The 12,254-nt window shown below is 45.7% G+C and overlaps 1 protein-coding gene across 3 annotated transcripts in view; it reads right to left on the reverse strand.

Annotated features, from left to right (window-relative positions):
* The window catches only part of CDAN1 (codanin 1), a 48,517-nt gene extending 42,188 nt beyond the window's left edge, over positions 1-6,329 (reverse strand). For 2 of the 3 annotated variants that reach the window (XR_012803849.1, XM_075614256.1), the window contains exon 1: positions 6,216-6,329. Coding sequence is in view for 2 of the 3 variants with exons in the window: in XM_075614256.1 (XP_075470371.1) it covers positions 6,216-6,299 (84 nt within the window). In the remaining variant the exon portion in view is untranslated. Of the gene's footprint in view, positions 1-4,669; positions 6,145-6,215 lie in introns of those variants that run through there. The other variant, XM_075614257.1, reaches the window with a different exon arrangement.
* Positions 6,330-12,254: the final 5,925 nt, after the last annotated feature.

A 12,254-nucleotide genomic window follows, 5' to 3' on the forward strand; every position in this document is an offset into this window, starting at 1 on the left:
AACGCAATCCCCCAAATGGGCAAAGTCTCTAATAGCAAGAAGCGGTAAAAAAATAACAGATCCTCTGTAATTCTCCACTAAATAACCCAACATCATTGTGTCTTATTGCATAGTATAGCAGTACAATAAACCACAAACAATACCCTCGTCAAAATTCAGTTTTTCAGTGCCTTATAGCATGGGTGCGCAACGTTTCCTACATGCGCCCGTCTCCTCTCCGGCTTGCGCCCCCCCCCTCTCTTTGCACGGCTCCGGCGTCAAATGACGCAGCGTGGTCATGAGATGTCACGTTGCCCTTTGACGCCGGGAGATGTGTCGCAATCCCCGGCATTTATTTTAAATTCTTTCGGGAAGTGCGGGGCTTCTTTCTGTAACAACTGTGCCCCCCCCAAGGAACTTTCGTGCCCCCCACTTTGCGCAGCCATGCCTTATAGAACAGCAAAGCCGGAACATCACACAGCTTATCAGAGCATAACTATCTGGTGTAACTTCCCTGAAAAAGCACAACTAATTCTAAGCACACTATGACAAAAAAACAAACAAAAAAAAACAGCCTAGGTTTTTCTGTACATTAAAGTTATACAACCTCACTAACTCTGGGCGTCACTCTACAATACTGGGATAATTTCAGCAAAAAGTATTTCTTAAAATTACGTGCCTCATCATAATCCTATTGCAGGAGCATAAAAAAAAAAAAGAAAAGCTGTATTATAACCAATCTATCCTCAATATCTTATTTCATTAATAATCATAACTTTCGTTGTATTCCAGGGGGAGCATGGAGGGAAATAGAACAAAAAAAGACAAAAACAATCTAAGTGTAGACAGTTATTTCAAAGGTGTAAAATTAGATATCTTGTCTTGGCTCGTATGTTGTGCCTACTTACAAGATGTAAGTTGTATACAAGCGATTTAGACACACAATGGTCTCTGCTAGGGATGTTGTTCTCCACTCTATGAAGCAGTCTCCAGTAATCAGCTCAGCAACCAAGTGTATGTGAAGAAAAATGATACCATAGTGCAGACCAATATAATGTTAAAACTAAACTTTATGATTTTTAAAATTGAACACTTACAATAAAATTGAATATAATAAGCATTGTTCACAATATTAGTGAGGAGAGAAGAGTGTGTTAGCTTCCGGCTCACCCGCCTCTTCTGATGGAACTTGATGTAATCAGCCTCTCTCTGTGACTTGATGTCTCTGGCGGTGGACTGTGTACCCAGGCTGTGTCCTCCCGTGGGTTGTTAGACTCCCCTTCTGCTGTTGCAGCTTAGAGCTGCCTCTCGGGTGGGCGATCCCGCCTCTCTCACTGCCGATACGTCACTTCCGCTTTGTTCCGTCACGTCACTTCCGGGCGCGGCTGATCGAATTTCTGAATGGCGATCACGCCTCTCTCCTCTCTCCTGACAGGACGGCTCCCACTCTACGCGTTTCGCCAAAAAAGGGTGTGTGGCTCCTGAGGAAGCCACAGACCCTTTTTTGGCGAAACGCGTAGAGTGGGAGCCGTCCTGTCAGGAGAGAGGAGAGAGGCGTGATCGCCATTCAGAAATTCGATCAGCCGCGCCCGGAAGTGACGTGACGGAACAAAGCGGAAGTGACGTATCGGCAGTGAGAGAGGCGGGATCGCCCACCCGAGAGGCAGCTCTAAGCTGCAACAGCAGAAGGGGAGTCTAACAACCCACGGGAGGACACAGCCTGGGTACACAGTCCACCGCCAGAGACATCAAGTCACAGAGAGAGGCTGATTACATCAAGTTCCATCAGAAGAGGCGGGTGAGCCGGAAGCTAACACACTCTTCTCTCCTCACTAATATTGTGAACAATGCTTATTATATTCAATTTTATTGTAAGTGTTCAATTTTAAAAATCATAAAGTTTAGTTTTAACATTATATTGGTCTGCACTATGGTATCATTTTTCTTCACATACACTTGGTTGCTGAGCTGATTACTGGAGACTGCTTCATAGAGTGGAGAACAACATCCCTAGCAGAGACCATTGTGTGTCTAAATCGCTTGTATACAACTTACATCTTGTAAGTAGGCACAACATACGAGCCAAGACAAGATATCTAATTTTACACCTTTGAAATAACTATCTACACTTAGATTGTTTTTGTCTTTTTTTGTTCTATTTCCCTCCATGCTCCCCCTGGAATACAACGAAAGTGACGATTTGCGGGACTACCGAAACCAGTCCCTACCAGCTGGGTTTGAACATTTTAAATATTTACACCTGCACGTTATTTTGAGCACGTCTTTATTGTTATACAAATAATTGATTTTGTTTAAAATATTCACTATATAGTTTGTAGTGAAACACTTATAGAGCTAGCGCCGTTTTTTCACCTTCACTCAACACATTAATAATCATAACACACCATCGTCTATAATATTATTTTGATCTCATATAGTGCTAACAGTGTACGCAGTGCCTATCCCGTAAAGCTGACAATCTAATGTTGGTGCCTGATGCACAGAGATTGAATGGCTTGCCCAAGGTCACAAGGGGAGCCGACATCCGTATACAACCGGTTGCCCCTGCTTCAAAAGCAGCGACATTACCACTGAGGCACTCTTAGGCCTTGTCCAGGGTGGCGCTGAACAGGCGCGCGCGCTCACGCTGGCCGCGATGAAACACATTGCGGCAATGTGTGTGGCCAGCGTGAGCAAGCGCCTGAGCATGCGCGGCACTTAGCTGCTTGCCAAGCAAGCAAAATTGAATCTGCCGCTCGCTCACGCATCACGTGAGCGGTTCGCCCAATGAGGGCGAACCAGCTCCATGACGTCTTGGCCGCGCCGCCCGACACGCCCTCCCGCGCGCACACCTAGCCGCCACGAATCACCAGGCCGAGCAGGGCGCAGCGCACGAGCGCCCACTCCCTGCCTGGCCGCAGCCTTACAGCTTCAAAAAAAGCTGCACTATCCGCAACTTAACTAAGGCAACAATTAGTGAGTGACTGACAATTGAATAACAAGATAACCCGTCAGCGATGTTGCCTCCTCGTGACTTAGGCCAAGTCCATGCTGCCACAGACCGCGCGGACGGCGCTATCAGGTTGCCTTCAGGGATTGATCGCGCCCATAGACCGCGCGGGCGGCACCAGGAGGGGGTGCACGTTGCGCGAGAAATCAGTTGAAACTGATCTCTCAGCGCGATGGGCAGGTCACGTGAGCGATTCGCCCAATGAGGGCAAACCAGCTCCGTGACACCCCTAGACACGCCCCCACAGCACGTCTAGCATGGACAAAATAACGCACCCGCTTCACGCGGGTGACGTCACACAGAAGCACGCCTCCGCGCGGGCGAAGGCAGTATGTACCTGCCCTTAGGCCGCATCCATGCTGAGCGTGACCGCGGCACGTTCAAAATGCCCTGGCCCTATAAGGTAAGTGAGGTCAGGCAGTTTGACAGATGCTTCACGTGATCCCCGGCATTTAATTTAAATGCCTTCGGGGAAGCGCCGGGCCTCTGTAACGGCCGCCCCCCACTTGGTGCCCCCACTGAATTAAGGCAATGTTACTTGAGTGGATTGATTTCATGGTAACCCACGTCATGAATGTCCTCCTGTCCCTCAGATTGACATTAACTCAGTATCACAAGTGCTGGATTCCTCAATATACAGAACAATACGATGTCCCCTCAGGGTGACATCATATGGTAACTACTCCTTGAAGCCGCATATCAGGGGGTAAAAATCCCCCCCTCATAAACAGCAGATAAATGTTAAGGTGCCTCATTACTTACAATAACAATGTCGCTTGAGGGTGAAACTGGCCCATACCAACCACTTAGATGCTCCATTAAACACAATAACATGATGTCCTCTCTCACGATGATGCTCTGGGAAAGGCACCGTGGGGCTCAAACACTGGCATTTAACAGCAATAAATGTAAGCACTTGACTTTTCAACGGGCTCTCCTATGACTGTTTACCAGGTCAGTTGACTACTCCCGTCAGACTTCGGCTGCGCTTATTGTGCCGGCGACGTCGGGCTGCGGTCGCTGGAAAAATCAAATTGAGATGACTTCCAGCGATCGCGACCAAGCCATCGCTGCGTCGCGCTTACTATATGCTCACGTGACGGCGGCAATGCATTTATTCTGACGCGACGTCGCTGTCACTATAAGCGCAGCTTAACAAATCCTTCATGTTTAATTTTCATTTTTGTTTCCTTGCTGACTCCTACGTTCATTTTACACGGTTCAATGGTTATGCAACTCCTGAGAGGAATGGGACATTTACTCCCTGCTGGTGTTTACCGCTGGGGGACCCTCCGCCGTATCCGGTCCGGCGCTGTACACTCCGCCACCAGCCGCTTCTACGAGAAGGTACATTTTTGGGTGGTAGGGGGTTAGTTTTTGGGTGGTAGGGGGTAAGTTTTTGGGTGGTAGGGGGTAAGTTTTTGGGTGGTAGGGGGTAAGTTTTTGGGTGGTAGGAGGCAAGTTTTTGGGTGGTAGGGGACAAGTTTTTGGGTGGTAGGGGGCACGTTTTTGGGATTTTAGCGGGTAGGGGGTTAACTTTAGGGTTTTCGTGGTTAGGATAAGGGCTTAAGGTAAAGGGTTTTAGGGTATGGGGTTAAGGTTTTTGGTGTATGGGGTAGAGTTAGTATTAGGAGTTAAGATTAGGGGGTTGTAGGGTAAGGGCTCCGGTTATTGACTTACCTTAGCAGCGAAGTGGCCAGCGGTAGCGTGTCCTGGCAGCAAGGTGAGCAGAGGCTCAACGCCAGCGGTCATTTGGTCGCGGCAATCCTATCTATACGACATGCCAAGTAATGAGGCACCCAAGTGCTATGTTATAGTGTACACCGACTGAGACTGAACCCGTCCCTCAGGCTGAAAGCATGACACTATCATGCCACAGTAGCCCGATATAAGCATCGCTGAATAGTAATAGTACCCCAGGGCAGCTCTTGCTTACCGCATTACCCCTGGGAGAACACGGTTCTGACTATTTAGAGTGGGTGACCATTCATGATGACACAGCCACGTAATAAGATGAATCTCCTCCCACGAGAGAACCTAAACACTCCAAGTGTGACAATGACACAGGACACCACGAACCACGCGTTACATCACGGCGAGCAATGCCGCGTTCAGACGCCAGAACGCCCCTCAGGCTAGCACTATGGTACTGTAACTCCTGGGTGCCTCATCACATATCACGTGTCACATCACTGCAAGCAATGCCACATTCAGACGCCAGCACGCCCATCAGGCTGGCACTATGGTACTGTAACTCCTGGGTACCTCATTACATATCACATGTTACATCACTGCGAGCAATGCCGCATTCAGACGCTAGCCCGCCCCTCAGGCTGGCACTATGGTACTGTAACTCCTGGGTGCCTCATTACATATCACGTGTTACATCACTGCAAGCAATGCCGCGTTCAGACGCTAGCCCGCCCCTCAGGCTGGCACTATGGTACTGTAACTCCTGGGTGCCTCATTACATATCACGTGTTACATCACTGCGAGCAATGCCGCGTTCAGACGCTAGCCCGCCCCTCAGGCTGGCACTATGGTACTGTAACTCCTGGGTGCCTCATTACATATCACGTGTTACATCACTGCGAGCAATGCCGCGTTCAGACGCTAGCCCGCCCCTCAGGCTGGCACTATGGTACTGTAACTCCTGGGTGCCTCATTACATATCACGTGTTACATCACTGAAAGCAATGCCGCGTTCAGACGCTAGCCCGCCCCTCAGGCTGGCACTATGGTACTGTAACTCCTGGGTGCCTCATTACATATCACGTGTTACATCACTGCAAGCAATGCCGCGTTCAGACGCTAGCCCGCCCCTCAGGCTGGCACTATGGTACTGTAACTCCTGGGTGCCTCATTACATATCACGTGTTACATCACTGCGGGCAATGCCGCATTCAGACACCTGCACGTCCCTCAGGCTGGCACTATAACTCCTGGGTGCCTCATTACACCATGATGTACAGTCAGGGAGCCCGTGTCCAAAGGTAACTCAACCCCAGGGTGCACAATGACATGGTATCCCAGTGGAGGCACCCAGGAGTTGCGTTACCATGTTTCTGTTACGGTGAGACGGGATGATGCCCCTATAAGGTGACACTATCCCAGGCCAGGGGGTTACAACCCCAAGCTTGCCTCATTGCCCCTTTCAGCACCAGAGGGGCCTGCGCCGCATACTGCGCATTGCCACGGCGCCATTCTCGCACGATGGGCGGTATACCTGCGTCGTGCCGCTAATTACCCAGCGCAGCGCTGCGCACACCGGCGCCTCCCCACGCAACAGCAGATCCAGCACCGCCGCCATACCAAGAGCGCGCGCACAGCTGCGCGCCAAACTGCGCGCGCGCGACCCCGGGGGGTGACGTCATGCGGAGGGGTGGGGGGGCGGGGCCTGCGGAGAGGGCCGGCGGTAGGACACGTGTGCGAAGTGGGGCGTGTGAAGTAGGGGGCGTGGCTAATGCGGAGCAGGACGCATGGGAGGCGGAGCCTGGGAGGGGCGGAGCCTAAGGAGAAGGTCCTGCGGGGAAGGCCGGAGCCTGCGGTGAAGGCCGGCGGGAGTACACGTGTGCGCAGGGGGGCTGGGAAGGAAGGGGGCGTGGCCGGCGTCAAAGGGGGAAGCCGGGTTGCAGTGTGACTGAAAGGGGGCGTGGCTAATGCTGAGTAGGCCGCGTGGGGGGCGGAGCCTGGGGGAGGCCTATCATCCTGTCTCTTATCACTATGGCTGTTACTATGTCTCAGTGTCAGAACACCAGGGATTCCATCCCAGACAAGAAAGCTTATTTAATGTGATTGAGAACCAGAAATTGGCGATCATCCTAGGAAAAGAAGATTATGTATTTATTTATAACGTGTTACCAGGAAGTAATACAGTGAGAGTTACCTCCTGCATGTCCTGGGCACAGTTGTACAGGCGGTCCTCGGTTATCCAACAGAATCCGTTCTGGCAGTAATGTTGCATAATGAAACTGTTGTAAAGTGAGTCCCATGTTAATCAGTGGCGGTGAGCGTTGGATAACATTCCAGCGGCAAAAAAACAGCCCATAGTGTTGCATTGTAAAGCGATGGGTATGCCATGCGTTGTAAAGTGAAACGTCGTTTAACGAGGACTACTTGGTTACATTAAATGAACAGGGTTATACAGTCAATTCACCGTCATTTCATGGACAGTTAGTGTTGGAAAAGTGGGTACAGGGGATAAAGGGCTGGTGAGTTTCAGATTGGTGATGTTAAAGCTGCTCCATTTCAAACGGCTCACACCCTTTAGCTGCGCCAAAAGCTGTTCATCTTTGAGGCGACGCAGATGTAGACAGAGACCGCCTGCACACTAGATCAGCGCCTGTCACAGGCGGCGAGATGCCCACATCTGTGTTTGTGTAACTGTTACCTATGTACTGTGTAATCATTCTACCCTACCCAGTTATTCATGTACTGTGTAATTATACCCTACCCCTTTATTCATGTACTGTGTAATCATTCTACCCTACCCAGTTATTCATGTACTGTGTAATTATACCCTACCCCTTTATTCATGTACTGTGTAATCATTATACCCTACCCCTTTATTCATGTACTGTGTAATTATACCCTACCCCGTTATTCATGCCTTGGCAATACTGAACTGTTTTTCCGTCATGCCAAGAAAGCTTATTTGGTTTAAATTTGGTACCCTCTCATTTTATTCCTACTGTATTTGATGCAAGCGCAAACAGAATCCTAACCAGGGAGTTCCCCCGACATGGAGAGCTGGGTATAACGTGGACTCAGTTACCCAAATAAACAGTGTCTTGTACAATGTAGAAGTAAAATAGGGGTAATTAACCCTATGCACACAGGTATCATGGGAGATACCAACTATAGTACACTATATCACAAATACATCATGTATGTATGTCTGTCTTTATTTATACAGCGCCATTAATGTACATAACGCTTCACAGTAGTAATACACGTGTCAATCATATAAATAACAAACAATACAAATAACAGATCATGGGAATAAGTGCTTCAGGCATAAAAGTAACATTTCAGAAAAGTCCCTGCTCCAAAGAGCTTACAATCTAATTGGAAGGTAGGAAGAACGTAGAAACAGTAGGAGGACTTTCTGGTAAGTGTGTCAGCAGGGGGCCAAGGTTAATGTATCGTGTACAGTGCTACTCATATGCTTCTTTAAGCAAGTGTTCCTTAAGGTGGGTCTTAAAGGTGGATAGTGAAGGTGCTAGTCGGGTATTGAGGGGAAGGACATTCCAGAGGTGTGGGGCAGTCAGTGAGAAAGATTTAAGGCTTTAGATACACAAGGGGTAGAGAGAAGGCATCCTTGAGCAGAAAGCAAGAGTCAGGGTGGTGCATAGTGAGAAATTAGGGCTGAGATGTAAGGAAAGGCAGAAGAATGTAACGCTTTAAAAGTGAGGAGGAGAATTGAGTGTGCGATACAGGATTTGATAGGAAGCCAGGAGGAGGATTTCAGTACTGGAGACAGACAGATTTAGTGTAGAGAATCACTTCACAGATTTGACTTCAGCAGAAGCAGTTTATATTACAAAGCTGACACGGTTCAAGTAATAACACAACCTTTCACCAATTTACACTTGTATTAATTATTATTTATTTATTTTAACAGTGCCTAACGTCCACATATTTTCCTGGTTTTAGACTTGGAGCAGGGTAAATAAAAGATTTTAATGTAAAACAAGTTGCTGATTGTAAATATTTGCTCATGGGTGCTTATTTTCATTGAACAGTCACATAAGAATTTAGACAGGTTTACTGTAAGTAACTCAAGCCATGTAACTTTTTTATAATCCCAACTTAAATCTGAGCTACATGTAAAGGAACTGAAAATACAGGCTTTCAACATTAGCCATCAGAAAAAGAAAGATACAAAACCAGCAGGTGCCTGGGAACAAAGTTAAATATATTAGTTGGTCAGAGATCTGGTTTTACAGTCAGATAAGGAGTCTAAGCATGTACAGTAGGAGAAAAGTTTGATTATATTGTGAATAATTACATTGTAGCTGCCAGTCTTGCAATCCTTTAATTGATTTAGTGACCTTGTCTTATGTATGGCAGCTGCATTCAATCTGAATCCCTTCAGTGTAGATCTGCGTCGTCCCAAAAAGCGGACGTCTGATGGATCGCCCCAAGAGCAGCTCCCCTCTGCACAGAACCAGCATGCCAAGGGTTAACATTTGCTTGTACTTTGTGGAACGTCAACCCCACCCACTGGAATGTTAATGAGCCAAGAGGACAAAGAACGTTGTATTCGCAGCTGCATTCAATCAAAAAGGTGGACACAGCCTTTGGCGCAGTCAAAGGGTGTGAGCAGTTTGCTGATGTTTGGTGAAGTTAAAGCTTCTCTATTTCAATCTGAAACTCACCAGGCCTTAATCCCCTGTACCCAATTTTCCAACTATCTGTCCATGAAATGTCTGATTTGCCTGTATAACTTGTTCATTTAATGTAACCCTGTATTGTTATAACTGTGCACAGGATATACTTGAAAACGAGAGGTAATTTAATATATTACTCCCTTGTAAAACATTTTTATAAATAAAAAGTTAAATAAATGTCAAGATTGTTTTTGGGGAAACCGTGAATATCCCCTTATGTACTGAGTATAGGCACTCATGTTTGACTCGCATACAATTCTTGACAATGAGAGCAGCCTCACCAGAATGTATGAGAGTAAAAAATGTAAATACACCGGAAACCAGTGTAATCCATTTTACTATAAACTAAAACTAAATGCCATCAAAGCACTCACAAACTGATAAAAACATGCTCCTCAGAATCAGAATATGGAGCACATACAGAACAGTTATAGATTCAGATTTACATTGGTCTCCCGAAATTATTTAGAAAACTAATTCAGATCCAATATTGTTTCTTAAATAGGGCTAGACCACATTCAGTACAGCTGGAGAGGGGGTAATAGGCATTATTGTCTGAGATGGATTCCTAAGGTTAAGACCCTAATTTAGGAGGTGCGGTCATAATCGTGTATCAAATGTAACAATGTCAATATTGTACAAATAGAAATGTGGGGTCACAAAGGTACAAACGTTGTGAAATAGTATGAACATCGTCACTGTAATAGGTATTTAAGGAAGGGGAGGGTAATGGAACAATTAGCCCTAGGAAATAGAAAGCGAAATGCGTAGGGCAAAAGGATCCCAAGGGAGAACTGCTTGCCCCAGAAGTGGCGCGGAGCGCGCAGTCCTGGCACAGGAAAAGGCCACAAAGAAAGCGCGTTTTGGAATGTGCGGCAAGTCTCGTTGGACTGACTGATTTGGAGGACCACATTCATAAAATGTTTGTGGGAGCTACACTAGCATTTGATATTATAATACAATGGATTACGCCATTTTTCCCGGTCTGTTTAAGCACATAAAAAAATGGCGGAAGAGTCTCAAAATAGATTATATGCAAGTGCATTCAGTACACTAAAACATTGTAAAATATCAGACTACTACACCATTTTCTTTTATTACTCTTTATATACTAGGGTGAGGCTGCCCTCAAGTGTCAAGAATTATGTGAGACCTACTGGATTGTCTTTTTTTTGGAATGAGCAACACCGCTGAGGGAGTTTTATTATATTATTTTCGCAATTATTTGAATTTAACCCACCTATTACACATTTGTCACATGAAGGTTAGTAATGCTTACATTTGTAAGTGTCAGCTCGTGTTTGCAAAAAATATATATTATCCCTAAAACATGCTGTAACTCAAGAGTCCCCAAGTATTGGTTTGGGAACCATTGCACTAAACTTTTTTCACATGAAACCCTTACAATTGTACCCAAAGGTAGCACGATGACACATTTACAATCTCGAAAACAGGGCTGCTCAACTGGTGACCTGCAGGCCAAATGCAGCCTGTGAAGGGCCTTGATGGGTCCTTGCTATTTTCATACTAGTTGTTTTGGCAGTTTTTCCCACTAAAACCAATTTGTAAATTAAGGTGAAGTAAATCTGTATGGCATACTTTGTATAAATTATTGCAAAATGTTGAAATATTTATAATCTAAAATTACATTACAATAAACTTGTGGCCCTTTTACATCTAAATATTTTCTGGCCCCTTGAGAAAACCAGTTGAAGAACCCTGGTCGAAACTGTTGGTCCGGCTTATCCCAACACATTCTAGAAGGGAATTTTGCTCTTCACACTACCAGCTCTGCATTTCTGTAAACCTAACATTGTGAAACTCAATAGACAGATGCGCTCACTATTTTATATGGCTAATTCCCATTTAGCCTCACGGGTATATATGCAGGTATAAAAGCAAATGCAAACACATTACCTTGTTCTGATTGCTGAAGGACAACACATGCTCTTTTATTCAGTCTGAAAACATCACTTTCTTCTCTCGTAAGGTGGTTTATTCAATATCCTTTCATTGTTGAGATAAGTATAAAACGCGGATAATGACCATAGAGAAGGTGTAACTTAAAAACAAAAGCCTTTATTCTTAATGTTTAAAACCAACATCAGCCGGTTCCTGTGCGCTATGCTTTCATCGGGGTATATTTTTGATACTTAATTTCTCATGAAGTAACCAACTTTCACAGTACCACATTAAGCAAATGAAATGTGCTCCTGTATCCAACTAAAGTAAGCCGAAAAACACAACTTTTGTTTATTTTTTTTATTTTATTTCATCTTTACATGTTTTCAAAAACAAAGCGGGTACCTGAATTGATGGCACGCTCTCCCGATAACGGGCGAGTGCCCAAATGTAAACACTCATTCACAAGCGCTGTGTGTACACTACAAATGTCGCCACCTCACTTGGGACTGACTGAGGGTTAGTAAGCTTGATGCAAACGGTTGTCACACACATACAGTATGGCCGACAGTGGAATCTCCTCCCTCTATCCACAGATTATTAAAAACTCCTTTGCGCTGCTGCAGGGGCCCGTAATGAATTGTCGGACAATGTAAATTAGGTTACATGCCGAGCAAGACATTGCAGGCCCCAGTGGCTGCAAAACGGCTAAGGTAGAAATAAAAAAATAAAATACAGCAGCAGGAAAAAAAATACGTTATCCTATGTCTTCTATCACAGTTTATAATGTATTGTTGTAATGAATACAAAGGGCTGTATCAAGGCCAAGTGGAGCAATTCAAGGGCAAAACAGCTGCTCTAAATTTATCAAAATATAAAATCTAATTGAAAGCAACAGGATTTTTTCTGATACATTTTGTAGAAATGTTTGCCTCAGATCTGCACCCCTTTTGCCTTGCTACATTGAACCT

This window comes from Ascaphus truei, chromosome 9 (assembly GCF_040206685.1).
Source record: "Ascaphus truei isolate aAscTru1 chromosome 9, aAscTru1.hap1, whole genome shotgun sequence".
Taxonomy (NCBI): Eukaryota; Metazoa; Chordata; class Amphibia; order Anura; family Ascaphidae; genus Ascaphus; species Ascaphus truei.